The sequence below is a fragment of the Ischnura elegans genome, chromosome 7 (genome assembly GCF_921293095.1).
Source record: "Ischnura elegans chromosome 7, ioIscEleg1.1, whole genome shotgun sequence".
Taxonomy (NCBI): Eukaryota; Metazoa; Arthropoda; class Insecta; order Odonata; family Coenagrionidae; genus Ischnura; species Ischnura elegans.
The window spans coordinates 29,616,170-29,633,382 of record NC_060252.1 but is presented as its reverse complement, the minus strand read 5'-3'; the positions used below and the strand labels follow the sequence as shown (position 1 = coordinate 29,633,382).

The window sequence follows — 17,213 nt, the reverse complement described above, 5'->3', positions numbered from 1 at the left end:
TTAACCCGTAGAGTTTTTAATAAAATTCTGAGTGGAACATAAATGCACATAAACATATTTTATAATCTTCCATGATAAAATGAGTTAAATGCAAGTAATTCTTAGATTTAAAGGACAAAATACGACCGATGAAGGGAGGGGTAGTGGTGATAACTACTCTTAATGCTATATAAACTTCATATTGAAGCAAGAATACGTTGTCAATATGATTTACTTGTTAATCAATATCAATAAAATGATCATCAGTTAAGAGAGAGAGAGAGAGAGAGTCGAAGGTGAGTCGAAGGTGAGAAAATCCATGATAAAATGAGTTAAATGCAAGTAATTCTTAGATTTAAAGGACAAAATACGACCGATGAAGGGAGGGGTAGTGGTGATAACTACTCTTAATGCTATGTAAACTTCATATTGAAGCAAGAATACGTTGTCAATATGATTTACTTGTTAATCAATATCAATATATAGTAATGAAGTCGTATTTAACTTTTATTTTTTTAATGTAAAAACTTTGATACTTTTAACAGTTGAGCAAGAAGCGCTGGGATAGAAGTGTAACCATGGTACGAAATCAGGTATTGCATGCTTAATATTCCTGTTATTACTTCATTCCTGAAATTTTTTGTTGATCTTTTGAATTTTATAACTAATTAATTATAAATATGAAATTAACATCCTATTTCACCCTGTAATCTTGATATCACATTGCAAGCATTCGTTCTTTTTTAAATTAACCATAAGAATCATCGGCTTGGACAATGACAGGTGCAGAGAAGTCAAGATTGGAAGCATTTGAAATGTGATACTATAGAGGAATGACGAAGATTAAATGGATCAATCGATTAAGTAATTAGGACGTACTAAGAAGAGTGGGAGAAAAGAGAAAACTCCTAAAAACCGTAAATAGAAGAGAGGACAACTAATTTGGCCACATTATGAGGCATGATGGCCTAACGAAGACTATCGTAGAAGGAAAGGTGGAGAGGAAGAAAGGCGAGGAACCGCCCCAAATGAGTTACATAGAACAGGAGTTAAAAGGATAAAATAGAGAAGAGATGCGTCACTATGAAAAGGCTAGCGGATAGGAGAGAGGAACGAAGAGCTGCGCCAAACCAATCTTAGGATTGTTGACTTATGATGATGACAATTTTGATGATGAACCATCATTTCATTACTCTGATTCATCAAAATGAATCCATAATTTGGAGGTGTATTTTGAACATGTATTATGACGTTTGCGGCCGTCCCAACCCTAGCCTTTATTCCCTTGTTCACCGTCCTCACCCGTTTCCCATCCTCCCCCTCCCCTTTTTCCTACCCAAGTATGCAAGGTGGAGTGGATGAGTGAGTCGGTGTGAGTGGAGGTCAGCCCCGTTGAATGGCCCAAGGTTTCCCCCTATTTTTTTGTGTATGTGATGCATGTGCATCGGAACCCCCTCACTCCCCGATGGGAGTGTATAAAAGCCGAACGCACCGAAGAAAAAAGGAGAGAATTGTAAATCGTATTGCTGACTGTGCACTACGAGAAAAAGTGAGGCGAAAGGCAGCGATCGGCGTAGAAGACGGGAAGCCAAGTCGGAGGATCCACTCTGAAATCCGAAAGTGGTCGCCAAGGAGGTTCCAGGGGCAGCCAGGCCGCGCACATTGCCGTCTCCAAGAAAAAAGGAGGCCGCACAGAAATAGACGAGCCTGCGTCCAGCCCGAACCACGGCACCAAGGAACGGAGTCATCCGGTGGTCATCCAGGTCGCGTAAAGTTACATTGCCCTGACCCCAGTGATACCACCCCTATGTCCGTGTACTTGTCCCCGTATGCAGCAATACGCCACTGTTAAGGCACCTTGTGAAATTCATCGACGCCTCTGTGATTTTTCTCATGATTCTCAAACTTAGTCAGCAACGGAACTTAAATGTGCAATTGGGACAGACTTTATTACTTCCCAGATATTAAAAAGTGTAACGAAGTCTAATAATTGAAACGAGTCCGCTTAACGGCATATATTTTTGACTTTTGTTAAATATTTTTTTTTATTATTATTATTTCATGGTAATTTCGAATGCCAAGTGCATAAATTATTTGTTATTTCATCCATTCATCACTAACCCAATCATTTTCACTCATCTGGTTAAATATCTCATGTAAGATGTTTCTTATTTTGAATATATTTGTGTGAATGCTAAATGAAAGGGTCCTTGCATTTCTTTGGGTATTCCTACGAAACCTATTTTCCTTCACCTGCCGTCGATTCGTCACGCGCCTTACCCCAATTAGGATCTCTTCACCACGAAATAAGCTGCGAACAGGAATCCCCCGCATTTTTGTAATGCTAATTTAAATCTTTCGCTAAATCGTCCTGGCTGGCAACTTAAGGAGGTTTATCATTTATGGGTTGTTTTCGCTGTTTTTCATCCGGGCAACCGACGTTGAACCATTACAGTATAGAAAAATGAATTCCGTTCCAGCCTTATGAAAAGCTTTCTCCGAATATGTTTAAATTGCCCTTTCGAAGAAGAGCTGCGTGTGATGATCCTAATTGTAATCCATTTGGTAATCACATAAAGTTAGAATTATATGAATATTAGAATTATTAGAAGAACTCGGCGAATTTACTATCATAGTGTACCATAAGTGCATGGATTAATAAATAGGTCCCACATTAAATAATTATCAATTCCCGGCCAATTAATCGTTTTCTCGCTACAATAAAAGAACAGCTCATTTCATAACAAAGTTATGTAAATGAATCAGTATTATCCAATGGGCCTTCAATATCTCCTACTATATCAGTCACGAAGAATATTTCGACAGAATTGGATGCAATAATTGTAACAAGTAGGTTATACCTATCCCAACAAAAACTTTTGTGATATTTAAAAAAATGCATTGGAAGTAAAATCGTTCGCAACGAAATTCTACGTAGTACCAAATATAAGTATCGTAGTCCATTCCGTGAATCATGCTAAAAGAAACGCATGCATTGATTCGTGCATGATTTAATTAGAAATATTATGTGGTTTCCTTGCAAATTAAATGAGCTTACCTAGCCTTACACTGATCTTGGTCAATATTAGCCCGAGTACACAAGAGAGGGAAAGTTCAAAAGTGATAATTGATGATTTAACAATCAATTTGTAAGTTTTACGAAGGGTTTAATTAAACCTTTTATTTATAGAATAACGTTGCAGAAACTGTTTGATTTGATACTGGTCAACAAAAAAGGATCAAAAGTTTCATCACTCCACTAAAACCAAAAAAAATTATGCTGCCACTTTCGCTTCCCAAATATAATGAACTTATAAAATGAAAACTCTAAGTTGAAAAAAAATATAAAATAAGCATCCGGTGTAATTCTGTTTCTTCTGAACAGCGCTCCGAAATTTTCTGATGTTTTATTTAGAACTCCAAGCCAATATTATCAAAGTGTTCAATTTTTGCCTACATAAATTCATTTCGAAGAATTCATCCAATTATTTCGGCTTGTTATTTTTCTCTCAAACGTACCCAAAATAGGAGAAAGGCAAATATAAAAAAGTCTTCGCATTAAATTACGTCAAACATTAAAGGAACGCAAACCAAGGTTGGTTCTTGTCAATTAAGATGGAGTAACCTCATGACCTGTAGGCTTCGTCTCTCACTTTTCTGTCAGCACAAACCAAGGTTCGTTTTTGTCAATTTAGGTAGAGTAACCTTCTGATCTGTAGGCTTCATCTCTCACTTTTCTTTAAACATAAACCAAGGTTCGTTCTTGTCAATTTATGTAGAGTAACCTTCTGGTCTGTAGGCTTCATCTCTCACTTTTCTTTAAATATAAACCAAGGTTCGCTCTTATCAATTTAGGTAGAGTAACCTTCTGACCCGTAGACGTCCTCTCTTGCATTTCTTTTAGCATATATCCATCTTGCAATGCGCCCTCAGCGGATGGAAAGGCTGAACCTTGACAAGCATAGAAGGCAGTGCTTTTAATTTCGCAGCGCAGTGCCATTTCGAGCTCCCGAACTACTTCCGTAAATGTTCCCCATACTTAACACCTCTTCAGCTTGCCATGTAAGGGCGTTTATTTTCACTACCTCCGCTAAACCGCCACCGCCATTCCTCCTACGCCTTTTGGACGCGGGAGAAGACTTCCTCCGCCTCGTGACGCCATCTTTCCCTTCCCATTGCATCGCAGTCATTTTCCCGCTCATGCCCGAACCCCAGGGGGGACACGTTCGACATTCAAGGATGGGCATAGCGAGCCGCCAGGAAACATTAACTCCGCAACGGAAGGTCCTCGGTCCTGCAGATGGCGCTGTGGCCGTTTGGATGAAAGAGGAGTAGCAGCACTGTGCGGTTACTGCATGTACGTGCGAAGGGAGTACGTACAAGAGGCCTCGCAGTTCATCTCTTAGAAGCTTGATTTATGCTGCCTCTAAGAGTGCTTTTTAATCTGTTTTTTTTATGCAAGCGGTGCAGCGAAGGACGAAAAGAGATCCATTTATTCTCAATATTTGTAAAAGGCTAGCATAAATCGGAAGGAATAGCATTGAAAAGTTAAGAATTCCACAAGATTATACCATCGCCAATTTGATTTTTCACTTAATAGCCCTCATTATAGCATGTCATTGTTAAATTGGATCGCCTTCGGCGTTAAGAGTTGAGATTTTTGTAAATCCGGTTTAAGTGCCTGATGAGTGACAGTGCATCCACAGGCCGACTGAAGAATCCTCTATGATAATATTTGAGTATTTAAGGAATCCCAGCAGAAATCCTTCGTCCTACATCATATCCGCGTCTTACGCGTTTAATCCACCAATTTGCTTCTCTATCGACCTGTTACTCCAGATCCTTTATAACGCTAACACATACATTAGTAGGCTATGGCAAATAGGGAGGGAGGGTAATAGAAGATAGGTATCGCACTATATACAAAGCGTCAATGAAAAATTAAGATCAAAATAATAGCCGTATAATAATTACATTACCAAAGAAACTCACGGTAGAACCAATCATTGATTCTCCACGAATGAGTAGTGAGAGTTAACCTAAATAACCATGCACATTGTGTAAGGCAGTAATAAAAATATTTTGTGTAATTTTTCACACAGTGCTTTGGTACGATCAAATTTGAGACACATAAATTGAAATAGCAAATTTTGAATCATCCATAAAATTTCAATTTACAGCCTGAGGCATCAGTGTCACATTATATATTTCTACAATGTATTTTTCGAACCACCTGACCGTAGACGCTGCCAGCAATATGGAAAACCGAATTCACATAAAATTCCACAGAACTCTTGCAGTCAAAGTAAACTGTTTGATACAGGTTTTTTTTCTGAGCGACGTCATACCAACTCCACTGATATTCCCATTCATAAAAACGGACGGGTAGCTCTACCTTTTGGTGCCAGAGGGTAGCTTTGGTACTTCTCTTTTGTTTTGTGACAAGTGAACACTAAGAGGATGTTTCGTGCTCCAGGGGCGTTGGTATCCACTTTACAGAGCCAAGCGTTGCGTGCCTCTGGCTACTAAGTGCTGGACAGCAATTGACCCATCGACAAGACCGCCTTTACTTAACGCGAGATGACAGCCAACGATGGATACACGGAGGATAAATGACGTGGACTTAAAAGCGCGTGCTGATGCGTTAAGCTTCTGCGCCGATGAGAACCCAAATTCCTTCCGCCGAAGCTTTGCGATGGCAGACAGGCGACATTTCACTGGGGCCAATTCATACGATAACTCTGTTTTCGATTAATTTTACAGATCAAGAGCTCAATCTACAGCGTTATAATATTACCTATTTACTAAATACAGAAAAAATAAAATAATGAGTTTATTTCTTTTCTTGGCCTTTCAGTTCAAGTTCAGAGCATTGAAGAGAAGTAAAAAGCTCATATTTTGGACCCCGAAGAATAACATGTGTACAATTTTGTTTACTTACAAGAGTAGTCATTGACAACTGTTTTTGCCTTGATTTGCGACTGTACCTATATTTTTTTACGATAAGCTTTGATACATTTTGCTTCGGTTCCTTAGTGACTTTAAAAGGTTCTGAATGGAAGTGTCTCATTAAAAAATATTGTAATTAATTGGTTCAGGAATAATTAAAAAAATTAAAAACTGAAAATATGTTAAGTGACATTTAATTTTTTCACGTATTCTCCGCTTTAATAAATGTGTACGTGTTTAAATATTTATCGAATATTTAGTTCATTTGGGCTGTTTAAGGTCAATTTGTAAAGATTTAGTATTTGTAATTCTCAGAAACGAAATAAAACTTAACTCACACCTCGTATATTATGTTTTAGAGAGCTATAATAATGAGAAGCAAAGCCATATATCCTCGTGTTGCCACAAGAATTTTCTTAGAACATTAAAGAAGAGTTATTCAGCTCTACCATATGCATCGATTAGTGCTTTTTTCTAGATTTTGACGCTTTCCTATCAGAAAGCTGCACTGAGCATAAAATTCAGCGTTGAAATTTTCTTCATCACTATTACTGCAGGAAGAGGGGTGAAGATCCACAATGCATCATGGTCTTCATGTCTTTTGACTTTTCGGTGAGCACCTAGTTGACTGTTCCAAGGGATGAAAGCACTCAATACCTGCTTTGATCCATTACATAAAATGATGTGGTTATTTGAGTAGCTTGCGGTTATCGTCTTAGGTGCCGTTCCAATATATCACCTATCATCGTCTCACTGTCAACTCTAAGATAGACGACTTTCTCCTTCATTGAAATCTCAGTTAGCGAGGGTAACAGTGACGGAGTGAGTAATGAGTACCAATTAACGGCCATTTGATGAAGTTTCTCGCAATAAACAAGAAAAAAGGATTTTTTGACTTATATTATACATTTTTAAATAATTTAGTTATTCTCTATCATTCATATAATGTCAAGAATTGGAAACAATCAGATTTAGACTTGATTTGAGTTTCAGCACAAAATTCGTGAACGTTTGCTGACGATGAAAAGGATTTTTTTTAAACATAGATATTCAGTGACGCGGATCTAATATGCTGTACGTTTCCTATTCGTTCTTGCGATTTACCAAGGAATGCTTCATGAAAAAAGGCTCATGTAACCGAATAACCGTATTCATATAGTCATTAAATATAATTTTGTAAACTATACGTTTACTATTATGTTTATAAGTTATTACTATAACTATTAATAAGAATGCTGCAGAGTAATCGATTAATCGTGGTCAATGTAAGTGATCACTTTAAGATAAAAGAGAGTAAGCAGAATGGTATACGTATCCCATTCTTTTTTCTGCTCGTCCTCATCCTCATATCTACCCTTTTTCACGTGGACAAATCTCAACACCCCACATTTAGCCCCGAAATCCTTTCCACCTTGAAGAAAAGACTGAGATATGGGAGTTACCAAACGGGGTAGGCTTGATGGCTTGCGAAGGATTGGAAGACCGAAGGGGAGGGAGCTCACCTTCGCGTCGTGACGTGAGCCCGGCCAAAAATAATGGAACGTAAAATGGGAAGATGGAAGGAAGAAAGGGAAGTCCTGGAGCTGGAAGAGAGGCACGATGGGAGGTCGAAGGCCAAGAAACGGTCAGTGGGCACTCCAGCCATGGAGGATGGGTTCAAGGGTAGGGAAATCCTTTGAAGGAGGGGGAATGGGGGGGAGGGGTACATATCGGGAGGGTACCGTGATATATGGCCAGGAGATATGGACCATTTGAGGATAAGGGAAGGGAGGAAAAGGGGTTTTGTGAAGTTTCGGGGAGGCCATTGCGTTGCAAGGGAGTTGGACCGATGTTCGCGGAATGGGTGAGGGTTTAGACGGAGAGAAAGTTGTTGCCAGGCTGGAGTGATACGAGGAGAAAGGGAATACTTCTTAGGAATAGGACCGGAGTTTGGAAATGGCGGGCAGGAGTTCGGCAAGAACGAGGAGATAAAGTCAAATGGAGGGAATTGGTTTGAATGGCAAGGGTAGGTATACAATGGCACTGGTTTACAGGAAGACCAATGGTAGGAAATGCGGTAGACATAGATGATCAATGCCGGAACCCCAGAGAAAACATAAGATGAACCAATTGACGTGGGTCCGCAGGATTCGAAATCTGCGGCAAATTTTGAAAGAAAATATGGTTAGATATAATAAAAATATTTACGTTTCGGGTACGTGGGTGACTGAAGCCATTTCTCAGAGCATAAAAATATATCATCCCTCCACTTCCGTTATAAACATTTGTTTAAAAGCTACACCGAAAGTTATTAACTTCTTGTGTGCTAAAAAAATTGGGGGAGAAGAGAGATCTTCTAGAAACCTTAAGGGGAACTTGGGACAACTTAGCTAGCCATATTATGAGGTACGATGGCCTAATTAAAAGAGTCATAGAAGGACAAGCGGAAGGAAAAAAGGCAAGGAATGGCCCCAAATGAGTTTCATAGGACAAGTAATGAATGATGTAAAAGACAAATAACACGTCGCTATGAAAGGGTTAGCGGATAGAAGAGAGGAATGGAGAGCTGCGTCAAACCTTATAATTGTTGACTAATGATGATGACGCTTTAGTTAATGAATTTTTGTGTCGACAGAACAATATTAAGTGAAATTAAAGAATATTTTATGATAAGATGCAAAGAAATAAAATTCTAACTTTAAATAAATAAGTAAAGTTAAGTCCTAAAGTTAAATCATGATATCGTTGAATCAGAGATCTTTAGTTGGAAAAATCAATGACATTTCTCATCTCTTTCTTGTGAACTCTCTGCTGAATCTTTGGAGTGAAGCCTGATGTTACAGAATCTATTACATTTCCATTTCTTTAATTTTGCTAAAATAAAACCCATCTTGCATATGAATCTAAATAATGAAAAAATAATTCCCTATAAAGAGCCGTATTCCCTGCAAATATTTGATCTAAATAAGTCTATATTGTCACCAAAATTCTACGAAATGATTGCAAAAGGACGTGGTAAACATATTTTCAGACCAGACAAAACAATAAATTCCAAGGACACCGAAAAAGGTAGTATTATTCCCGAAAAATGAGCATAAACATCATGGGCGTATCTTCCGATTCCTCGTGATTTACCTTCTACGTTGACGGTGCCCTCTGAATATTCTGAAACATCTGAAGGTGCCATATCGGATAAAATATAATAAGAAAGAAACTGCTTTATGGAGTTCATGAAGTTTCCAATTTGGTTTGATTGCAACATGATTAAAGATTCCCTTTAAATAATCATACTGCAACGATCTAAACGCCGGTTCACAAATACTCAGGTGGAGAACATTACAAGAATTGCAGTACAACGGACTACTTATTCATAGTGTATGAGTAGTATTCGAAATTATTTGTGTGTAGACTTAGAAAAAAATACTTTCACCCGAGATCTTCGGGTCTCTTGGGACAAAACATTAATAAATCAGGATAAATCAAAATACATCATCACTCACCATGCCCTAATAGCTCATCTGTTATTGAGAGAGGTTTGTTTTGTTGGCTCAGCTCAAGTGAAAAGGTCACTAGACTGTTAACGAAATTACGGCCGTAATGACTGATGCGCCTCACTCCTCCTACGTTTGAAAACTGGTGTTCTGAAATATCTGAAGTTGCCATATCGGCTAAAATATAATAAGAAATAAACTGCTTTGTGGAGTTCATGAAGTTTCCAATTTGGTTTGATTGCATCATGATTAAAGATTCCCTTTAAATAAGCATACTGCAACGATGTTAACACCGGTTCACAAATACTCAGGTGGAGAACATTACAAGAATTGTAGTACAACGGACTACTTATTCATAGTGTACGAGTAGTATTCGAAATTATTTGTGTGTAGACACAGCATCAAAGGAAATCGAAAAATCAAATGCTTAAGTGTCCATCAAAGAACGACAGTTTTGGTGGTGTATTTCCAAAACTTCTGCATTGGAGAGTAATTATGAAAAAAAACTGGTAATTAAATGACTTTGCATAAGTCCATGATAAGATTTGAAGAAGCTTGTGTCTATATATTATATATTACTTTTGTTTAAAGTAGTACTAGTTTCATCTTTGATGTTCACGTCAAACAAATGGAGTGATATTAGTGGCCACAGGCTAAAGATGAATGGTCTAGCAACATCGTAAATTCTATTTCATGATAACATAAATACTAGCATAACTGTGAAAAATTGTTTTTGTAACAGTAAAAGTTTCTTGTAATGTCGCCGGGAAATTTTTCTGAGCTACTAGGAATTTTTAGAGATTTAACTGTTGTAATTATGCTAACCTATTTGGATCGACTACTTTAATAACATTCCAATCCAATGCAATATATTGAGCAGCAACTAAAAAAGACTAGGTTACAAAACAATACACTATTACTTGCATGAAGTCTCTCTTAGGCTTAGCAGTAAGGAAATTCGAAATATTATCATTTGAAAATTAAAAGAATTTAAAATTTATATTTTTTCCTCATTCTAATCAAGTCGAGTACATTGATGAACTAATTTTTTGATAAGTGATTTTTTTTTATTTTCAAACAATTAAAGCATCCTTCAGCATTTCTATCGGCCATTTGCAAGGCAATTTTTCTCCTGAACAAGAGAAAATAAAAAATTACTTTCACCCGAGATCTTCGGGTCTCTAAAGACAAAGCATTAATAAATCAGAATAAATCAAAATACATCATCACTCACCATGCCCTAATAGCTCATCTGATATTGAGAGAGGTTTGTTTTGTTGGCTCAGCTCAAGTGAAAAGGTCACTAGACTGTTAACAAAATTACGGCCGTAATGACTGATGCCCCTCACTCCTCTTACGTTTGAAAACTGGTTTTCATTATAAGTTCATTGGTATTCAAGCCTTAATAATGTGACAAGAACCCAGGGGATCCAATTGGATATGTTATCGAGGTAAACCATGCTAGTTGCGGTCTGTTCACCGCATTACCCAATGGACACAAAGTTCGACGCAATCTCATTGAAAAATTGCGTCCGACGAAAAAGCTTTTGTATTCACATCATTGATACAACCCATAAATACTTATTTATCGCTCGACATGACCGAAATTATTAATTGCAGACCCGTTCGACGGTCCTCTCAAGGGGAACAATATAATTGCAGCGTTAATTACGATGAACGAGAGACTAATGAGACACGTTTTTCGTTTTTCTACCTATTTCTTTCTTCGTCACGATCACTCCCGAAGGATTTTTTCCGGCCATATAACGTGATTAATGATGCTCAACCGTCTACTATTCATTGCGCAGGGAAAAAATATATCTCCTGTCGTATTTTACGCTTGACTTTACAAATTTCAAACCGACAGATACTGTATCACAACTTGTTCCCATGGATGAAGTTGCCAGTAGGCATATGCCAATAGTACTTTTTGAACTCGAGTCGAGTAGAAAACTACTCGCGAGTATTGAGTTGAGTATGACAATTACAAAACACGCAATACAGCAATGTATACTCCAATATATTCATTTTATGTATCCCCAACTTTCTATTTTGAATGCTTATCTTGATGTAAAAAGGAAAATATAATAAGCAATGTTGATGTAAATCCTGTCAGAATTAGGAGATGAATGAAAATTAATGTTTCTTTAACAGCTCCTTAAGCATAATTGAAATAAATTAACCTGTAGTAATAAGTAAACGAATCATGTAATATTTGATCTTTTCGAATTCTCAAGCAGAAAAACCAAATTTTCTACATTCTCAAGAAGCTGGTTTTGACTTCTCAATCATACATTATTATTGCCTGCAGAGAATTGTATTCTGCAAGACACTTGTGTGGCTGGACAAGTACTTTCTTACCAAAGTTGGAAGATTTGGGAACGTTAGGAATTTTCATTAAAAGTTATATCAACGATTATGATGGAACTTATCATCATGGAATGAAGTGGACGAAACGAACTATTGTACTTAGCTTTAGCTTTGTAGACCAACCTATTTCTTTCTTTACTTCTTATTTTGTTTAATCAGACAGAGAAACTCTTTTTTCTAACTTCAAGAATGAATCCAAACTTTAAACATAAAAAATTAACACCGGATGTGAGTAGCACTAAAAAGGCTAAAATATGGCATCCACTTGTGATGTCAAACACCGAGGGAAACCGGCATTTTCTACTAAAACCTAAATTTTTCATTTTTTCCATAGAAATCTAAACTATTTTCTCTTATTCTCTCAGCGTTTTAGTAAAGAAAGTATGGTAGGGTACAAAAGTATGAGCACAAGAAAGTACGAGCGGCACAGCAGTCGGTCCACTCCGATTACGGCGCGCCGGTTTGGAAGACGGTTAGCCGCCGCGGCTGACGAAAAGGTAATGGGCGCCCACGTCGACTGCTACGAATACAAAAAGCTAAAACTCCTAGACCAAGACATTAGAACAACTTAACTACTCTAAAAACGATATTATTACATACGTTTCATGATAGCACCTCCTGTTGGAAGATTTCGAACTGGCCTCGACCGATCTGTAACCGAAACCACTCGACCCGACTAAACATTCGTAATACCACTCGAAACACTCGAGTCGAGTACCAACTACTCGACTCGACTCGAATTTTTGAGTACTCGCACATCCCTAGTTGCCAGCATTTATGTTTTGGAATGGGAGAGGAGTGAGCTGCGAAATGGGTATGAAAAAAATATTTCACATGACCGTGATTCAACGTATCTAATATGGTATAGAAATAATTGACCAATATTCATATCAAAGAGGGGAGGAATAAAAGAAACAAATCATTATGGCAAAGAAGATTTTGACGACTCAAAGACTGAGGAGCATTGGAAAACAATAATTTCTGACTCTTGTGTGACACTCGTGAAAGTGTGACGTTCTAACGAAACGGCGATGATGTGCACCTCTATTATATTATCTCATGAGTATGCATATTATGTATTTTCAGATGTAGCCCTGCATTGAAACTCGTATTTTATTTTAACGGTGAAAAATCTGCAAATTCTATTGCACGTGCACTTGTAATATTCCACAACAATTATTGGAGATGGAGCACTCCGAATTTTTCCGGGTCCCGTCAATGTTTGCAGTACGAATTCAAAAATTTCCTATCATTTGATGTTACCAAAAATTGATTGCAGCAAATATTATAGTACTTCACTTGGTTTAAAAAAAGTCTACACTCCAAAGACAGAGAAAGAAATCGAAAAGTGACATATTAATGCTTTGCTTTGGAACGGTATCTCACTTAAGTTCCTTCACCTCAAGTTAAGCTCTTCCTGCTATATTTGATTCAACTTACTGTGCTCTCACGTCGCATGACAATTATTTGTGCCACTACTGCCTCTATCTTTTGAAACATGTGAACATAAATAATGCCAGATGGTATTAAACTCAAAGCAAACAGCAATGATCAATAGGTCTAAGCAAGGACAAATACAAAGTAAAAGCTCCTTTGCTTCATCCGCCAGGGATAGACTAAAAGAGAGCGAGCACTCACCTTCGTTGGCTTTATCTTGACAGCGTCCTGCCACCACTCGAACATGGGCTTGGGCCTCGAGCCGAATGTCTCGCAAATGATGTCGTACTGCTGGTCGGCACGAAGCACTCGTGGTTTCGTCACAAGTCTCACCGAAAGCGGCTTAACTGTGTGAAAAGGGAGAATTGATTCGCAAGTTAACAACTTCGGTAAACCATGATACACTTGTTCATCACGGACGTTATCTATGAGCAAGAATGAATTGTAATACTTAGGCTTACTTATAGCCAGCCATTACCTGATTTTTTATGTATAAAATGTTTTTAATCTAGAAGGAGCTTTGATCACTCGATTACATTTCAATTAAATGCAGCAGTAACTGGTGAATGTATTTATTATTATACGAGGGCAGATGTACTAAATGAAATAAATTAAAACAGGACAATAGTTCAACATACGTTCACATCTGCAGATTCAGTCCTTCCATAAAATCTCTTTTTTTAATGCCATGGCAAAAATAACCAATGAAATACAATACATAATATGAAGTCTTAAGTTGCTAAGTTAAGTAATCCACATTGAATCTAAGTTTTATTGAACAAGACTTCTCTTTGTTGCGTCAAAGAAACTCTACCGGTGCATATGATAATCGATTTTACGGCTTGCTAAATTTTTATGAGAACTACTTTAACGAGAACTTTATATCGTATGCTTAAACATATTATTATTATTATTATTAAATAATTGGTTACAAGTCGACCATGTAGTTGGGTGGTAACATAAAGTTATTACACAATAATATACATAAACCAAAATGCAAAACAAAATACTTAGTACCACAAAATTTTTAAAAAGCCCTCAACAAAACCATTTTTACACAATGCATGTCCCCGTATACCTAGCACCAAATCAGCAAAAATACAATACATATCTACATTTACATTGCCCTCAAAATCCATTTTTACACAATAACGAGGACTTATTATTTCCGCAGCTTGGGGAAAGTAACATGACAATATTAACATCATAAACCGAGAGTTGATGGTAATTCGTCAGTGAAATAAATGATAGTAGAGATTATTTGGAGTAGTCCATGATTTCATCAACAGAACAAATCTTAGAGACTTTCTTTTATATGGCAAAGATTTTTAATTCCCAGGAAAACCTCCAATCAATATGGATTCAAATGTATATTAGATAAGTTTACATTCCGCTTGGCAGGTATTTCATTGTCAACGGATTATTCGCTTAGAATTCATGCAATCATATTGACATATTTAGAGTACATGTAAAACCAACAAAGTAAAGAGCAGACAACCTGGACAACATTTATTTGCTTTTGAAATTTGAAAATATTTCCTAAATTTATGCTCAGATTCATTTTTTTAATTTAAGATAAGCGTACAAATATTGGTAAAGGTCTGGAATAATAATAAAACGCAGTCGTATATTGACACTCAATTTTAATATTGACCGACCCAGTTCCGACACTTATGTACCTGTCATTATCAAGGAAAGTTTTTTCTCAAAGAAGTTTTCATTTTTTATCGAAACCGGGTCCGTCTACACTAAAATTGAGTAGATATTTACTACTGTGTTTCATTCTCATCTCATGGAAACTCTATTTCCATGAAGTTTGGCCGGACACTCTTACAAAAGAAATTCTTCATTTTCGGTTACTACCGCGTCAGTTGGTGGCTGACCAATTGACGAAAATTGATAATTTCAACTCGCTCCACGGGAATCTCCGTTATAAATCTTACAAATGTTGAAAAAGATATAATTTGTGTTCTCAGAAATTTTCAAGACGATAACGCAATTTTCAAGCAATTAATTTGTCAACAGAAGAGACAAAATACGACCGGTTGAGAGGGAGTTATACCTCCACTTAAATGTAATGCTTCAGCTTAGCAACCATTCAAGTCTCATATGTTTTTGCTGGCTTAAACCAGCACTAAGCGTCTGGCCTTCGAAAGCGACTATTATCGCATGATGAGAAGCGCAAACATTCAATGACGTGTACTCACGTAGGAGATCTAGGCGTAGGGACCTCTCGACGGGCAGGGCCAGCTTGGTGTTGGACGCTTGGCACCTCAGAGTGGCATTCAAATGTCTCCGACGGACGTCTCGCACTTCCAGACGATTCACCGCCAGACCAGTGCGACGCTCCTCCGTCAATCCATCCACCAACTTATCCCCCACGAACCAGGAGACTGTTGGCGGTGGTTTACCTGAGAAGAAATATCAAGTATTGTACGCAACATCCTTAGAATCACTGAAAATTTTGAGATCTTCGATATCACTATACTATAAAACCCACTTCCGACCAATGACTGACTGAGTCATGCAAATTTTTGTGGTAAACGAGACGAGATACGACTAAAATTCATAGAATTTATGCCGTCTAAAATCGCCTGAAAACCTAGGAAAAAAAGTCGAAATACTAAATTTTCAAGTATTGAAAGAACATAGACATGGCACTTTTCCATCAAAGTGCCATCTTTCAATACCTACTGGATGTCATTCCGCTACATCTCACCTATTTCTATTACTTTTAATAAGATTTCAATTATATATCTATCACAGTATTACCAATTGCCTCTATTCGTCTACTTTACGGCGCATTTGGGGGTAAAAAAAAATCGATGGTGATGAGGAATTTGAACGTCGTGGACACGCTTATTGATGGCTCCAAAGTAATTATGGCAGCCATTAGTCCACAACCTCGTGACAGTCAGAGGCCCTAGAATCCAAGAATTTTTTAGTATTCAAATGAAGTAGGTTTGATAGCAGTGAAAAATGCGGTAAACAAGCATTCCGGCCAAGTGGCATCGAGTGAAATCGTATCACAGCACACAGTTTCGGATCCAGGATAGGGAGAAGGGGGTGTTAAGTGGGGGGCCTTAGTGGTAACCTCCGAGCAGTAGTGGGGGTCCGAACAAAATTACCATTTGATGATTGGCTTCCCTTTTAATTCCACGTCGACTCATTTTTGGCGGACGACAGTTTCGGGCGCGTTCCAGATCCCGTCTTCGGATCTAAATTATCTACGGATCTTCAATTCTTTATATACGTATAAGGCTAGTGAGGTACACGCTTATTTGCTCGGTTTGAATTCCATTGTTGAAAGAGCCGTTTGAATGATGAAGCTGAAGGATAGCAGTCCTCCCTATTGGAGTTCTTTTCATGATTCGGCATTTCTATCGCCTCCCTTAGCAGCCGAGGAGAATATTTATTTTCTCTGGCGATGATTTATGATTCTTGGAATAGCAGGACGTGCCCAGGTTCCGACCATACAAACATATTGGCTCTTCCAACAATGTAATTAAAGCCGAGCAAATCAGCATGCGCTCGAATAGACCTAAATGTAAATAGTAGCTCTGCACATCATTTGGACCCGAAGACGGGAGCTGGAAAGCGCCCGAAATTGTCGCCCGCCAAAAATGAGTCGACGCGGGATTGACCCCGAAACCAATCATCAATTTAATCACCGCCGAATCCTCCGTAATAAGGAGGATATAGTCCTTCTAACCCTTCCCGCAAATGACTACACATAAACTTCTCCCATAGAATATGAAGAGATACCAACTATTCCACTTAATCAGCTTGTTCCAAATGATACATTTTAATATTCACTACGATTGAGTTTCATAAAGGGAGATATCCATATTTACCCGTTTTCCAATCTGAAGTCAACTTCTCGAGATGGTCGCTGGGAAAAAGTAACATCCCGTAAGCATTTAGCAGTTTAGTAGATGATTCCATGAACTCTAGCGCGTCTTCGCTTCGACGTTACTTCTTGGACTTGTGCACAGGGCAGAGTATGGT

General features: G+C 37.9%; 1 protein-coding gene across 1 annotated transcript in view; it reads right to left on the bottom strand.

Annotated features, from left to right (window-relative positions):
* The window catches only part of LOC124162785 (hemicentin-2-like), an 810,672-nt gene that overhangs the window by 65,709 nt on the left and 727,750 nt on the right, over nucleotides 1-17,213 (bottom strand). The window contains exons 5-6 of the mRNA XM_046539421.1: nucleotides 15,413-15,616; nucleotides 13,407-13,552 (exon numbers count right to left, since the gene is read on the bottom strand). Coding sequence (XP_046395377.1) covers nucleotides 13,407-13,552; nucleotides 15,413-15,616 — 350 coding nt within the window. The remainder of the gene's footprint in view (nucleotides 1-13,406; nucleotides 13,553-15,412; nucleotides 15,617-17,213) is intronic.